Raw genomic sequence first — 17141 nt, 5'->3', positions numbered from 1 at the left:
GGGTGGGAATCAGCTATCAGCCACAGCTTGTACCTTACTTACACGGGGAAAATAATTCAGCTGTACATTAACTTTGACTTGTGTTGTTCCTAAGTGGGCAGGGGGTGAACGTTACCCCTCAGACTGAGGTGCAATCCGGGAAACAGGCTTACAACACTAAATACACAATCAAAATGTTGACATTTTCATGTTCAGATCATATCTCTTCTGCCTCCAGAAAGGTCTTGAAATTCATAAAGGAGTCGTGGATTTACAAGAATAATTCTAAAACAGAGAGCTATTGCCTTCTTCCATTTGTGGCGCTTGGGAAGAATTAAAGGAGGCAACAGCCTACATAACAACTTCTAGAAAGCAGGGCTCTAACTTGGAAACCTGTATTATAACCTCCCTTTTGAGTTATTTCAGAGGACAGATCACATTAGAACACTCTCGTCTTGACTTGGGACGGAGGGTTCTAAAAGGCAGACTAGACAGATGTTCACATTTTTTTTTCTAAATATCAAGTCCGTGGCCATATTTTGGAGGAGGCAGTTCATTCCACTTGCTTTATCTTCAAAAAGACGGAGAATACAGAACAAGAAAACAAGCCCATGGTCATGGCCATTTAGAAACATCTTCCCTCCAGTGTGTCATTTCCTGATTTAAAATTTCTTGAGCAATGCTGATGTTCGCCATTTCTTGTTCGTAGCTTAAATCCCACACTGCTGGCAAACTCCTCTCTAGAATTTCTCAAATGATGGGACAGAACAACAAAAAAAAAAGACCCCTCTGCCTTGACTTAGTGATAAGAGATTACAAATCCATGTTTGATGTACCCTGCTTGCACACACATCGAACACACACTTCCCAAATATGCTGGAGTTAAAGAAAAACTGAATCCGGCAAATTAGCTAATTCAGGCATGAGATTCATTCACCATTTCCGTCTACTGCTACACATGATGCCAAAGGGGATTACTGGGAAATTATCAAACGCCATCTGGGTGGGCCCCTGTGAATCTTCAAAGTCATTTAAATATATACTTGACCCTTGAAGAGGGTCATCTTTGTGGCGATCCCATCAAGGACTTGAACTTTAGTTATCTAAAATGTCCTTAGCACAGAGAAAGACAGATACCGTATGTTTTCACTCTTATGTGGATCCTGAGAAACTTTAACAGAAACCCATGGAGGAGGGGAAGGAAAAAAAAAAAAAAAGAGGTTAGAGTGGGAGAGAGCCAAAGCATAAGAGACTCTTGAAAACTGAGAACAAACTGAGGGTTGATGGGGGGTGGGAGGGAAGGGAGGGTGGGTGATGGGTATCAAGGAGGGCACCTTTTGGGATGAGCACTGGGTGTTGTATGGAAACCAATTTGACAATAAATTTCATATATTGAAAAAATAAAAATAAAAATAAATAAATAAAATGTCCTTAGCAATGCAGATTTACATAGGTTCTTTAATTCATGGAACTTTTGATAAGAGTCCCAAATACACCTAAGTACACGAGGCTGAGAGGCCAAAAAAACCAGCATCAACATCTGAAGAGTCACCCAGAGACTCAGTCCCAGGGGGACTGAGCTCGGGACACATCCAATTCAGACATGGGAACCTGCATGGATAATCAGTCACAGAACACCCCAGAGCAGGTGCCTTGTAAGAAGGACGCTCTGTGTGAAAGAACACGATACCTACGTGGATTTCAGGGAATAAAATACTAAGTGAAAATAAATACCACTGATCTTGCCGATAGGCTGCAACCACCACTAAGGAGCCGGCCCTCTGCTTTCTCTCCTGGGAAGGATTTTCGAAGCCACGTTTCCTTGAAGTGGGAGTGACCTCCGGTGACTTTTTAATGGTACCTCAGAGTAAGTACGCTGAGTTATTCTCCAATGTACGAATACCAGCAAATCACTTAGTACTAGTCATTTTGAATTTCTCAGCACAATAACAAGTGCTCTGCCGAAGGATTTAAGGATTTGATTGTATGTAAACGCCCCCGTTTTAATTAATTCAGAGCAGTTGTCCCACCAAGCTAAATTAAAATTGTGTCTGAAACGCGGGGCAGTATCTGCTTCAAGGAGATTAAGGCTCATTTTGAGGAGTGACTCACACACGACATGGCATTAAATAAGCTGATACTAGACCGTGACACCGCAAAACCTTCACAGCCCCGCGGCATCCGTGCACGAATGGGCGCGAAGGTAACTTTACGTGCAACGCTTCCCACTTTAGCCGGCTTCCCAGTGAGGACAGAGGTGGGGCCCCAAGAGCTAAATCCGGATACCCAGCAGCAAAGTCGGTTTCTGAACACGCCTGCTAGCACTTTCTTGAAATGTATTACTAGCTTGTCCGAAGCCCTACACCTGATTTTTTTTTTTTTTTTAATTTTCTTTAGGCGGATGGGACAGGAAGGGAAGGGGGGGAGGGGGAGGACAGAGAGTTCCTTAAAATCCATCAAGGCAAGAAAAGCCCTGGATGGAGAGAGATGTCAATCTGAACAACACTCCTCAAACTTCTCCTGATTTCCAGAGGCAGATACCGCGAGGCGGGCTAGCAAGCATCTTTCGAGGGGACTCAGCGGCAGCTAGCCCGGGACCCAGAGGCTACCGTAGCCTCAGGGAACCTACAAAAGCAGAAACACGCACGTCACCACACACAAGCAGGTGCACGGATGACAGGAGCCTGGAAGGCAGGCTGTCTCTCCCTTTACCTCGCGAGGGGTCCGGCTTCCCGGAATCCCGGGGACCCTCCAAGGCAGGGTGGGCGGCGCCGCGGCGCCCCGAATTCCGCAGAGCGCCCACTGCAAACGTGTGCGCTAATGCAGGACCCGCCGCTTCGCGCTGACACGCTTCCTCCCCAACGCATGTACACCGCAAGGAGATAAATGACCACGCCGGCCTGCTGGCCTCCCCTCCTCTGAAGCTATTCTCCCGCCGGACTCTCCGCGCCTCGGTATTCTCATGCCCGCTGCAGGTTTTACTAAAAACTTGAGCTTTCTCAGGGAAGATTCAGCTCGCCGGCAAAAAAAAAAAAAAAAAAGTCAAACACAGGCTTTTGCTGGATCTCAGACTTGGCAGGAGGGAAAATGCAAGAGAAACCTTCCTATCTTGGCGCTGGTACTTGGAGAGATTTTTTTTTTTTTTTTTTTTTTTGGAATGCCTCCTTTTCCCAAACACGCCAGCGCTGCCATCTGCAAACACTCGTTACTAATAAAAACACAAATTCTAAGTTGTCAACGCAAGTTGGAAAAGATGTGCCGTACTCACAAGGGCTCCCTGCCACCGCCGTGCTCCACGGCCGAGCAGACAAAAGAAGGAGCATCCCGAGGACGGCGCCCGCCGCACGGTCCATGGTCCCCCCGCCCCAGCACCCGAGGCGTCCGGCAGCCGCTCCGCGCGGGCCTCTGCCCGCTCGCTCCCGGCCGGGGTCGCGCCGCCGCCGCCGCCGCCGCTGCCGCCGCCGCTTCCGCGCTCTGCGCACCCGCGCGGCCGCCGGGCGGGCGCCCCACCTGCGGCCACACCCACCCCCGCCCTCCCCGCGCCCGCGCTGCGGGCTCGCGCGGCCCCGGGCGCCCCTGGCGGCGGCGGGCGGAAGTGCGCTCGCTGAGCGGCCGGCCTGCCACCTGCGCGGGGCGGGGGGAGGGGGGAGGGAGGAGGAAGAGGAGGAGGAGGAGCGGGGCGGGGACCGCGGGGGGCGCCGCGCGTCCGCGACTCCCAGCGCCTTCACCTGCGGGGCGTCCCCTTTCCCGGCGACCCGCAGTCCGAGGGGGCGAGCGCCACCCGCGTGATGCTGCTGCAGCCGCCGCCAGGCACTGAGCGTTCGCCCTGACGCCAGGAAAACTGCCTTTTCTTTATGTTTTTTCTTTTTGCTGTTGTTGTTTTGTTTTTTTTTAGTAGAAAAGATGAACTTAGGAGAGAAATAACGAATCGGGTTGGGAGAGAATATTCACACGCATTGCAACTATTGGAAAGAAGATTTCTTGTTTTCTGAACGCATTTCATGATTCGCAGTGAAAACACCCTAATGAACTCCATATTCGTGTATCAGATGGTCGCGTCGAACCCTCTAAACTTTGGCAGGGATGGATGGCCAGTCAGAGCGCAGTAAGGGGGAGAACAGGAAAATGTATCTATTTTAAAAGTGTACCCCCCACCCCACTTCCGCTGGAGCGTCAGCATTGTAATTATGTATATTCCTGCCTGGGAATCGGAGGGCTACGACCAGCAGCAGGTCGATACAACCATAAACTGGCATCCTGATGGAAGGAATGTTGTTCCAAACACGATCGCAGAAGTGACCTGATACCAAGGAGGTGAAAGGAATAGATTTCGTTGAAAAATGAAGTTATTTTGAAATAACTTGTATCTACTGTAGCTGTGTTGCTTTGCACTCAGATTGTCTCATAACAATCCCCAAAGGGGACATATTTTTTTATTTTTATTTTTATTTTTATTTTTTAAATGTTTTGTTTATTTTTGAGACAGACGGAGAGAGAGCAGGGGAGGGGCAGAGACAGGGAGACACAGAATCTGAAGCAGGCTCCAGGCTCCGAGCTGTCAGAGCCCGGATGAGGGACTTGAACTCACAAACCGTGAGATCATGACCTGAGCCAAACTCGGATACTTAACCGACTGAGCCACCCAGGCGCCCATGGGACATATTTTTTTTAATGATAGAATATTAAAGGAAAAGTATCTAAAAGTCGGGGGGGGGGGGGGGGGGAGCTTCAAAGCATAAAGACCGAAGCCAGATGGCCCACGGAGAGAGAAGGATTTCAAGACTCGTGACTTCAAAATCCGTTGCCAGATTAGCGGTTACTCCCTGCAACGGCCATCAGAAGGTGTAAATCCAGGAGTGGCAGCCCGGCATCACCGGGATCAATACTCTCCTTACAACTGTGATCAGACTCCCCGCAAATGTGCTGAGATTGGAAAACAGGCTCCAGGCTTTCTTGTACCTTCCGGAGTGATCAGAATACAAAGGGAACTTTAACCTTTAGCAGAGCCCCACCTGCCTGACCACGAAGCAAGCAGAATAGGTGATTTCATTATTCTTATTTTGCGGCCTGGGAAACAGACAAAAACAGGACATAGAAAATGCGAATAGCTTTGGCAAAGTCGAAGAATTAACAGCCAGAAGTGCTGAGAATTAGACCCAAATATAGAGCTTCAGATCCCAACTTTACAGGCTTGTGCAGCCCACGTGGGCCCCTCCCTGAGAATCCAGAACACCTCCGGCCCACTCCAGCTGAAAGGCAGTGGCCAGTGGCGGGAAACACTGACCGCAAAGCCTGTTCAGCAGGTGTATTCGGAAACTTGCAAAAGCCACAGGCAGTGGAGTGACCTTCATTCATTCATCAGACACTTCTCCAGGGCCCCCTGGGGTCCTGGGACGAGAACATTGTATTTCTAATTTTGTAAAGCAAATATAAATTAACTATTTACATTCAGGATGTAAAGTATTTTTTAAACAACCCAGAGACCAAGCCGTGTGTGTGTGTGTGTGTGTGTGTGTGTGTGTGTCTAAATAAATGGTCACAACATTCCTTTGAAGTCAATACTATGCCCATTTAACAAATAAGCTGGACCTCAGAGAGTGTAAGAGAAGTGTCCAGGGTCACTCAGCAGGTCAGGAATGGAGGCCAGGAGCTCTGGAAACACCTTCTCACAGAGAATCGGTGTCTCTGTAACAGAAAAGTTGTCACCCTATGAACACTGTACTCGGGGATTCACAGGAAACCCATGTAGAATGCATTAGTAATCACCTCAATAATTGATGCCGATAAAGCCCAAAAGGACAGTGATGGTAAATCACCTGAGCAGGCCTTAGGATGGGTTGTTACAAGTCAGAGGAGACCCAGCAAACGCAGGGAGTGAGGCCCCTGGGTGGGCTTCACCCTGAAGCTGCACAGCCCTGGACTGTTAACAAAAATTCAACTGAGCAAATTTTAAAGCCTCTTTGACTTTTTTGATCAATCCCAGAACTGGGCCGCATCTATCCCATCTAGCAAGTGGAGGGGAATTCCAAAGGGCTATAGGAAGGAAAAGGTTTTTAGAGAAAGGCTGAGGAAGTCATAGGCAGAAAAAGAAAAAGAAAAAAAAAAGAAGGATTATTCTGGGTGACGTCATCTTCCTTTAGGCGGATTACTTCATCTTCCTTTGGGGATTGGAGAGGGCCCATAGCACAGATTACCTTATTACCTTATTAATGCTGACCAGAAAAGTCCTGGTTGAAAGGGAGGTGGAAAATTTAATTAGGTTAGATATTAAGCCCCAGTTTGATGGCTTGGCCTAGCCTAAGTGACTCCATCTGGGGCTTGTGGTTTTCTTTTTAACAGAATGCCGGACTGGACATCAGCACGGGGCCATCGTATGGCCTCCCAAGACAAGGGGGACATCAGGTGAGGAGGGTTCATACCACACACAGTCGTACCCAAAGCAGAGACCTGCTAGCCTGGGGCCCAAGTGGTTTCTCGGTTCGTCTCTTTAGTAGGCGAATTAGTGGCCCCTGGGAGCCTCAGCATCCTCGTCTGTCTGGTAAGGTTTTCATGGTCCCTCCACAGAGGACTGGTCCACGCATTCAAGGAGAAAGTGAATGGCGAGCTCTTAACATCATGCCAGTCGAGAGGGCACTGGATCAGGCAGGCGTGATGCTCCAGGCGTGGAGCTCTGGGCTCCAGGGAGATAGGTAGGGCACCTGCCGGAACACCCCCAAACACCGGAAGCTAACTCGGTCCATCCCTGACCCATGTCCCTAGCTCTTTGCTATTCTATGCAGGAAAGACAAGGGAAAAAATGTGGAGACGTTATCTGGCACGTTTCTAGAGCTGATGATTCAAACCCACAAATCGCGCCCGCGGATACGTGGCTGCAGTCAGAGGTTATACGAAACACAAGAGAGAAATTGATACCAGCAGGAGTCACAAACAAATGACGAGGAAGGAATCCACTGCTGATGTCCAGGAGTACGTGTACACTCAGGTAGGAAACTGCAGACGGGGTGCCTGTTCTAAGTGAAACTGAGCCCATAGCATTTCCTGACCAACGTCCTCTGTCTTCCCTGCACAGCCGGGTCCACTGCATCCTGGAGCAGAGGAAGGACCAACTTTCCTGACCGGAGTGAAGACCCTTCTCAAGGCTCGCCACAGATTAGAACGAGATTCCATTCATTCCCCTCTTCATTCGGCAATTTTTTCCCTATGAATTCTGATTTCCGCATGTTTTATTTAAATCTAGAAATACATTTAACTTTACTCTCATAATGGGAACAGATTTGTCATTAAATCCTCTGAAAGTTAGAATACTGTGAATAAAATATAATAGTATTTCTATTAGGAGTAATTTTTCCCATAAGCCCCTGAGCAACAAATCCTGAAGAACAATTATCGAGAGACAGACTCCAGCGAGAATAAATGTCACATGTGTGATATAGGACACACTGCACAGCGTCTTTTCAGGTTCTCTCTGATGAGCTGTGTTCCCTATAATTAGTCCTTGGAAAGCAGAGGTTTTAACAGCCAAAGGATTATGCATCTGATGACATAAATCTCGGCTACAAGAATAGTCAACCTCATATTTCTTACACATTCAGCCTGTTTCAACCCAGTAGGACTTTTTGCGACCAGCACCGGTATCTAAGACAACCCAAAATAAGGCACCGTTAAAGAACTTGACATATAAAAACAATACTACACGGCATTTCCCAAAGGGCATTAGGGAACATTCCACATGATGGCTTCTAGGTAATCACACACCCTTTCCCTGACATTCTGGCTTGGATAGAATCAGAGAAGCTTAACAAGTTAAACTGGAAGGGGGCCTGGGTGGCTCAGCTGGTTGAGTGTCTGACTCCTAGTTTCAGCTCAGGTCATGATCTCACGGTTCTGGGCTGACGGTGCGGAGCCTGCTTGGGATTCTCTCTCTCTCCCTCTCTCTCTCTCTGCCCCTCGGAGTCAGCTGGCCAGCAGTCCACCCAATTCAAACATTGCACGCTCCAGTGCCAATCCTTGTACATACCCACTGATGGCAACAGGCAGGGCGCACCCTTGAGGAGAGACAGGAGACCCTGGAATCTCCTTCAATCACGACACGTGGGCGGATACACTCATGGGATCGATTACACGAGTTTCCACAGACATTTCTCTTTTCCTTTAAAAATAAAATGAGATGCATTTGTACCTTTTGAACCAGACGTCTAATTTTATGGGAGGCATGAAAGGTAATTGGGTTTTTTCCTCACTTCTTTAGGGATAGGAGGAAAGAGGCGGGGTGGAGTGTATCTGAAAAAGTTGTGGTTTTTTGGTTTTTTCACTTAACATTGAAATCAACACGTGATCCGGACATAAGAATCTTAAGAGCTCTACTTGAAGAGGCACGATTTCTAAATATAATTTTATACATCCAGAATCTAAATGATACCTCTTCCAATGTAGGAAGCAAAAATAAATAAATAGGTAAATAAATAGGTAAATACATAAACAAACAAATAAATGCATTTGGATTGAGAGATCTGGAGCTTTTTGCCCAAAAACAAAATGCCGTTTGAGTAGAAACTGAAAGGGAGTTAAAAATTTGTACGAGTTTAGCTGTTGAAATTGGTAGGCTTCGTGGTGAAAAGCTAAAGAAACCCTTTTTCAGAAGTAGATGCTTCATCTCTAAATCGTGGCCACCTCAAACAAGTTAAGAAGAATGTAAAAAAGAGGAGAGAGAGAAAGAGAGAAAAGCAAAGAAAATGGGGTCTGTGTGAAGTTTTATTACAGGGTAGGACAAGTAATAATATCACCCTGAGCATCCAATTCCAGGTACAAAACTTACTTTCTAAATTTGGTCGAGAATAAAATTGGCTTTAGTCTCCATGTGAAAATCTACCAGAAGGCACCGAGCTGTTCGCAGAGACGATGTGCACCATGTTTTATTTGCCGTAGTCAATAAGCATAAGGTTCACGCTTCAGAGAGAAAGCAGCATGAAAATTGTTGTATTCTTTTCTCCTTTTAGGTTAATACTCGGATAAGACATTGTATTAATTTCACCATCTTTTTTTTGGAGGGCAGTGGGGGGGACGGGGGGATAAAGGGCTTCAAGTCCCGAAATGATGTTCGTAAATGCCATTTATGTTGATTTGATCACTGGTGAAGAAAGGGGACCATTTGTGGTCAGTCTGTATCTGACCCTTACTTTGACAATAAAGCACGTCCCAAACTGTGCAGAATTGGAAAATATTGAAACTCACCACGCAGAGATCACACTCACAAGATGGCTATAATTAAAAAAAAAAAAAAAAAAAAAAACAAAAACAGAGAGAAACGATCATAAATGTTGGTAAAGATGTCCAGAAGCGGGAGCCCTTATACAGTGCTGGAAGGAATGTAAACTAGAGCAGCTTCTTTGGAACGAAATCCGGGGGTTTTTCAGGTGGTTAAACGTGGAATTACCATGATACAGAGCAGCGTGGCTCCCAGCGACATATGCAAGAGAAAACATGCCCACGCAAAAACTTGTACACGAATGTCTATACCAGCATTATGCACAGTAGCCAAAAGGTGGAAACAACCCGAAAGTCCATCAACACGTGAGCGGATAAATGAAATATGGCTGCGACATACAATTAAATACTATTCAGCCTTTAAAAGGGAGGATATTCTCATACACACTCCGACCCGGGTGAACCTTGAAAGCATCACGCTCAGTGAAAGAAGCCGGTCCGAAAAGGCAAAACGTGATATGATCCCGCTTCTATAGGGCACCTGGAAGAGACAAATGCAGGGACAGAACACAGAGTAGTGGTCACCAGAGGCTGTGGGGAGGGAGGATGGGGAGATGATGTTTAATGGACACAGAGCTTCAGCTGGGGAAACTGACAAAGTTCTGGAAGGTATAGTGGTGAGGGTTGCACTGTGCATTGTGAATGTAATGCCATTGAATTTTATGATTAAAATGGTGAATTTTGTGTTATGCATAGTGTATCCCAATTCTAAAAAAAAAAGGAAGAAAATATAGCTTCGTTAGATACAGAAGTTGTAACCTTAGGAAGATTTACAGATCTCAATTTGGATTGATTGTGGCTACAAAAATGCCGACTGGAGAAAAAATGCTAATAAAGGATTCGTGCGTACTCCAACATAGAGGGGCTTTGAACACATAAGTGAAATTCAGCCGCGAGGGCTGTATATTACATGGGTCCATAGATACGAACTTCCCCAGAAAAGGCAAATCCATAGAGACAGAAAGCAGACAAGCTATTGTCGAGGGCTGGGAAGGGATAGAAGGATAACATCTAAGGGGAGTAGCTATTTTCAGAGTACTCTTTTTGGAGTAACGGAAGTACCCGAAAGTAGATTGTGGGAGTTGAATGTCCAACTCTGTGAATATATTAAAAACCATTGAATTGAACACTTGAAAGAAGTGAATTGGGTGGTAGTTGATCTCAAAGCTATTTTTAAAAAAGAATACAGGAACTCTAGAAATACACTGAAGCCATTAACATCTACTTTACCACGGCGATCCCAAATAGAAATGTAACGAGAATTCAAAACCATAAGCAGCTCTGTCAGGTATTTCTTGCCGTCATATGCTGTCAAACAACCCCCCCCCCTTTAGTGGCAGGCAATTTGTAAGTGTCCCCAAGACAGGTGTGCTGAGCGGACGGTGGCCCTGAGAGTAGGGACACTTGGCCAATCTGGGCTGATCTAGAATGGCCCCCTCTGGAATGACTCGGTTCTGACTCACCATGTGGCCAACGAACCTTACAATGGTGGCAGGGAAGCAAGAGAAGAAATGGGGAAAAAGGCAAGGCTGTTCCAAACCTCTTCATGTATCAGCGTTTCACTACCCAAAGCAAATCTCGGGGCCCAACTCAGAATTCAGGGTCAGGAGAGCAAATTCCGCCTCGTCTGTATTTCCTCCCCACTACAATTATATCAGAAACTTTGAGACATCTTGCCTTTTTTTCCCCAGTTTAATCTTGATTTAAATAATAGAAACATTTAACATTTTTGTAATTCAGCTGGATCGTGACCGCATCATTCAAGTAGATTTAAAAGCAACTAGAATCTGATACATAACAGCACATTCTGATATCAATGCCCCCGGACGATACTGTGCGTGATGGGAGCCTTGACTGTGTCTGGTATCTTCTCTCTAAAGCATCTTTGTAGCAAGAGGTCTTTGCTGCAAGTATTTTTCACCACTGAGCATTTTTGCTGTGCCACTTAGCGGTGAGGCAATTTTGCCATAAAAAAATTTTAAGAGATAAAAAAAATAAATAACTGTTGACAGTTTGGTTTCATTTCTCCATTGACATGATACTCTCATTTTTACAGCCTATAAATCTTAGCCCTCATAATGGTCCATACGGGGGCACGGATTTGAACCCACATTTCCATGAGAACTTTGGAACGTCTATCAAAGGACATGTCGACAATATGCCAAGAAAACAACAGTGTTTCACAAGGGCGCTTTCCCAACCCGCTACCAAAATCAGTTACAAATATGTATCCTAGTATTTGGAAACAGACACGTCTCTTAAAGAAGGAAGGAATTTTAGCAAAAAAAAAAAAAAAAAAAAAAAAAGAAAAAAAGAAAAAGCGTGATGCCAAACGAGGAGACAACTTAAGATGAGCAAATATGTACATTTAGGATACTCTGAATGAAGTCTTTAAAGACAAGTGTTTAAGTACAATCCACAAAATAAAATCCGTTATTTGCACAGTGTTACCATGACCCTACACACACTTTAAATGCATTCAAATATTTTGTCCTTCTCAACAAAGCCTTTTCAATTTTGTTATTGATCTTTCAATGCTTCATCGTGTCCTTTTTCAGGAATGTCTCTCCTTAAAAATCTTTTCGTGATTTTTAGCTTTTATGGCAAAATCGCCTTATGGCCAATTAGGAATGTGGCAAAAGCGTTTGCAGCAAAAAAAAAAAAAACAAAAAAAGCTTGTGGCAAAGATGCTTACGGCCAGACTACGGAGAATCCAGCTTGATGATTTGCCTTTTAATTATAGGAAATTTTAGCTTTTACAAAGATAACTACTTTTTAAAGTGCCTTTCTAAATATTCTTGTCTTATCACTGAAATGCATGCCTGTACGCACAAGTCTAACTGGCCTAGGAAAACGCCCGCTCCCGCCCACACCCCCACAGCTCTAGACTGTGGATAAAAAGTGCTATGTCATTGATAGAACACATGATAACTCTTTATGTTCGTTGACCAGACTAGGTTCATTTTATCTGTGTTGTAATTAGACTGTGATGTCTTTCTGCATCTCGTTCTGAATTAAAGTTTTGGATTTGCGTTCTTTATTTCCAGAGAGTGGCTTCTTATGTGGGAAATGAAACCCTATTTTTGCCTGGCAGTCTAAAATGACTTTGAATCCTAAATGGGCCTCACGTGGTCATCCTTTAAGACCTCCTTTTCTTGTTGTTACATTTTCTGCGTGATGGACTGGATCAGTTACATGAATTATGTAACAAACGCCCACCTTATATTGTTGGGTACACTTTTCATCCCCAGGGAAGGATCAGAAGAAAGAAATGATTATATCATTAGATTTTTTTTTTTTTAAGTGGTGGCTGTGGTTGATTTTGTCGGGAGTGATTTGACAGTGGTGGCTCCAGGTAGGAATCTAAAGCCGATCCTTTACTGGGAGGCTTAAGTAATTGTACCTGCCAGGAAAGAGACCAGAGCTCTGCTCTCACTCACCTCCCCCTTTCGTGTGTTCCAATTACCGGGAAGGTTAATGGTGCTGAACAACAGAGGTATGAAGGCGCCTTTCATTGCCTGCAGCATCAGGAAACCACCCCCCCCCCCAACTCATTTACCTTCCCTTGGGGTTTATGGAGAAAGACAGAGCATTCTCTCACACGCCAGAGAACATGAGAACCGACTTCTCACAGCCGAGCACAACTTGGCCAACATTTTCTGGACAACAGTTTTGTCCCGTTCAGAGCCAGCCTGGAATGTCATGTGAACTCGAAGACCGAGCCCAATGTCCTGTAAGAGGAGTTAACGAAGTCCCTTCATCTTGGGAAATCAGCAAACTGCCTTGTGCGACCACACTCTTCTAAATGTCATCCCCAGTGAAACTATTTACTAATCGGGCAAACGCAGAGGAGGCAAGGAGAGTTTTTCCTTGAATTTTTTTATGCTGAATTAACAACAAGAATTGGGGTATAAAGACTAACAGGCAGTACCGGGCCCGTGTGGAAAGGCACCTACCCGTGCCACGTAGATTCTTTCATCTTTCTTTCATGATGTAGCACATCGTGATGTCGCCACCGCTAACGTTGAAAGCATCCCATAGATGTCCTTTGTGACCTCTCCTCTTGAAACATCGTCCTCCCTGAGACTCCGTCAGGATGCACCTTACATGGAAGTGATAGGTGCCTGTGAGCAGGGCAGATTTTCAGGGAGTGGAAATGAACTTCTGGCCCCAGCAAATCTCTCTCGTTTGCTACAGACTTGCTAATATTTAGCCTAAGACAAAACCCTTGTCTCCTTTTCCTCGTTATTGTTTCAAACATGTAGCCAAGAGGCGACTGTAAGGCAGGCAATGTTGCTGCAAGGGCTCCCTCATCCAATCCCTCCGCTTTGATCCGGGGCAGGACCTCAAGCCCCAAGAAAGGGTAACGTATGTAAAGAAAAGATCACTGGAATAGGGTTTGCCGAGATAAAATATAGCAGGCCCGGATGAATTCGAATGTCAGGGAACATGTAGTTTGGGGGACACCTCTATCCTGAACAAATACAAATCTGGCAACTCTCCATTAGGGTGCAATACAGAGATGGGGGTGATAAAAAGGGGGGGCACGGAAGGAATCAAAACTAAACATGATGCTTCACTGTTTTGTCGAGGGCAAGGGTCAGCGAACTCTGGCCTGAGGACCAAATCTGGTTTCAATGAAGTTTTACTGAGACACAGCCACAGCCACTCTCTGGGTACAGTCTAAGGCCGCTCCCACTCACCAGAGTCCAGAAGCTGCAAGAAATGCAGTATGGGGGGCGCCTGGGTGGCGCAGTCGGTTAAGCGTCTGACTTCAGCCAGGTCACGATCTCACGGTCCGTGAGTTCAAGCCCCGCGTCAGGCTCTGGGCCGATGGCTCAGAGCCTGGAGCCTGTTTCCGATTCTGTGTCTCCCTCTCTCTCTGTCCCTCCCCCGTTCATGCTCTGTCTCTCTCTGTCCCAAAAATAAATAAACGTTGAAAAAAAAAAAAAAATGCAGTATGGCCCAGACAGCCTAAGATATTTACCATCTGACCGTTTACAGAAAAGGCTGACCACACTTTTGTCCCAGGTAAAGTCCCGAAATGACACTTGTCATCGTAAATACTTGTGATTGTCATCTCTGCTGAAGGGCTTCTTTCCATAAGCGTGCCCTCAGTGACAAAGCAGAAAATATGTAGGATATTAAACAAGTGGTCCTATTTTACTCGTCGGGATTAAACATAAGACCATCATGTTACTTTAAGAAAGATAAACAGAGCTTTGAGAAAGTGTCCTCTATGTCAACATTTGTGTTTCAGAGCTTCAGACAGCCTCGCGGCAACCTTTAATCTCTCGGCACAATGAAGCAGAGAATATTACCGAAGATTCGGGGGAAATCCAATCCACCCGCCCACCAGCTCTCCCAATCTTCAGCAGGACATTTCCTACCCAATGTGGTTCAAAGTGGCTTAAGGAAGCAACTGTTTCATTCTCATGCGAATCACTGTGGTTCTGGAAGAAGGAGGGAACTGTAGAATTAATCTCCAAGTAGTAAGAAGAAAAGGCGGGCTTACAGAGTCTGTTGATGCGCCAGTGAGTAGCTGGAAGAAAAAGCCTTCACTTGGAAAGTGGGATTTTATTCCTCAGGGAACCGACACGAGCCTGGTGCCCTGGGTTGAAGCCGGCTTGGTGGGTGGGTAACGCGAGAGCGGCCTGGGGACCAAAGTCGCCCCCGTCTGCTGACGCAGATGGCAGGCGGAAACAGGATGAAGTTCGCCCGGCAGCTCAAGGTTTGAAAATCTAGTGTGCAAATCAAAATCAAAGAAGAAAATTCTATTTCCAGTCTACCTGTACAATGTCTGCGTTTAATTTTCAGATTACGAAGGGTCAGAGGAGCGATCCCTCAAAGCGTATCAGCTGCCGGGATTCCCCGACTCGGCAGCCGAGCAGTGATGGTGAAGGAATGAATCTAGACCACTGCCAGCCGCCTGGCCAGAGACTGAAGAACGCAGGTGAAGGGATTTCCTGCCATGTACGGTAAACAACGTTGCACACAAATAGGCCGTGACCTACATGGTGTATGAGACCAAAGAAGAAATAAGGAAACCAGCTGGTTGGCGTTGAGGAGAGAGAACCAGAGCAGAGTCAGTGGGGACTTGAGGCTCCTGAGTGTCTGGGCACGGAGACGGTACAGAGGCCAAAAGTCAGGACACGACAGCTTGGCACGGGGCCCCTCACCGGAGGCCCGTACATCTGTCTCCGCACTTCTGATGGGAAAGTGAAATCGCCTGTATTTTATAAAAGCGCTTCGTAGAAAATGGCCAGGCCCAGTGACAGAATGATAATTCAATAAATGCACATTATTAGTAATAGAAATAACTGTAAGAATCTCATAAAAACATGCCTAATAACCTAATGCCTTTTGGGTTACCCATTTCTATTAATTTTTTTTAACGTTTATTTATCTTTGAGAGAGAGAGAGAGAGCATGAGCAGAGGAGGGGCAGAGAGAGAGAGGGAGACAGGACGGAAGCAGGATCCAGGCTCTGAGCCGTCAGCACAGAGCCCGACGCGGGGCTCAAACCCAGGAACCGCGAGATCCAAGGATTTAATCTCTCCTACCGTGGCCTCTAAACCATAGTCTATCCTACATTTGCCAAGACATGCCAGGATGAAATGTTACTGTTTTTGGCCCCATGTTCCTGTAGTTCCCCGTTGCAGTGTTACAGAAGGATGCTCCCCAGGAGTACTTTTTATATGAATAAACAATTAAAAGTAAGAAACCTTCCTGTAGAATGCATATTAAATATTAAAGTGGGAGCAATTCTAATTTGAAAATAAAAGAATTACAATTATAAGTGAAAATCTGACTACGGTGCCTTTCAGAGGCTGCTCTCTTCACCGCAGAAAATTTTAAGTTGTGATAGAAACATTCCTTGTGGAAATCGCACCTGACAAAAAGAACTCCAACTAAACCTCACATCCCTCAGCTAAACACAATTCCTAAATAATTACTGGGATGTGGGATGGGGGAAATTATCAGATGGGATCGGAATTTGTCAGCTGGTAATCTCTCGGCGAAGCAGACCTAAATTAATTAAACCTCCAGCAGTGAAGACCCTCTTGACAGAATCGTAGCAGGAGTCGGAGGCCGCAAGTCGCGGGAGCACATTTGTAGGCCTCAGAATGGGAACTCAAAGGGTTTGAGGTGGATGTTCCAACACGAGAATCTGGCTGGGTTTGGGAAACTCTTCTGACATGGGAGTTATGATTTTGAGGCTCGTTATGAGGGACAAGGGCAATTCAGTGGAGAAAGGACAGCATTCTCAACACATACCACGGGAGTGATTTGTGTCATTGTTTTTAATGAGCTTTCATTTGTACTTCATAGATTGGACAAAAGTTAGCTCGAAATGGACGATAGACCTAAATAGAAAACCTAAAACGATACGATTTCTAGAAGAAACGTAGGAGAAAATTTCCGTGACCTTGAATTAGGCCAATATTTCTTAGGACGCCAAAATCACAATGTATAAAAGAAACATCAATGAACTGGGTTTTATCGAGATGAAAACACCTACTCTTTGAAAGAAGCATTCACAGTTCGTATTTCTATGAATTATTTGTATCTCCTAGAAATAGAAGCCATGAACTGGTTTAAAAAACTACTTGCAAGTAACAGATTTTATTTAAAAAAACTGTATGTATAAATAGCTCTTAAAACTCAATAATTAAAATCTGAACAGGGGCGCCTGGGTGGCTCAGTCGGTTGAGCGTCCGACTTCGGCTCAGGTCATGACCTCACACTCCATGAGTTCGAGCCCCGCGTCGGGCTCTGTGCCGACAGCTCCGAGCCTGGAACCTGCTTCGGATTCTGTGTCTCCCCCTCTCTCTGCCCCTCCCCTGCTCATGCTCTGTCTCTCTCTGTCTCAAAAATAAATAATAAACACATTAAAAA

The 17141-nt window shown here is 45.7% G+C and overlaps 1 protein-coding gene across 3 annotated transcripts in view; it reads right to left on the bottom strand.

Moving 5' to 3' along the window:
* LOC109275508 (contactin-associated protein-like 3) overlaps positions 1-3464 on the bottom strand; it is a 192761-nt gene extending 189297 nt beyond the window's left edge. For 2 of the 3 annotated variants that reach the window (XM_053907748.1, XM_053907749.1), the window contains exon 1: positions 3248-3446. In XM_053907748.1, coding sequence (XP_053763723.1) covers positions 3248-3332 — 85 coding nt within the window. In that variant the 5' untranslated portion in view covers positions 3333-3446. Of the gene's footprint in view, positions 1-3247 lie in introns of all 3 variants that reach the window. The other variant, XM_053907750.1, reaches the window with a different exon arrangement.
* Between the last annotated feature and the right edge of the window lie 13677 nt (positions 3465-17141).

This window comes from Panthera pardus, unplaced genomic scaffold (genome assembly GCF_024362965.1).
Source record: "Panthera pardus isolate Hobbes unplaced genomic scaffold, ASM2436296v1 HiC_scaffold_20, whole genome shotgun sequence".
NCBI lineage: Eukaryota > Metazoa > Chordata > Mammalia > Carnivora > Felidae > Panthera > Panthera pardus.
Note: the sequence above shows the minus strand (reverse complement) of the source record. Positions and strands in the feature narration are given on the sequence as shown.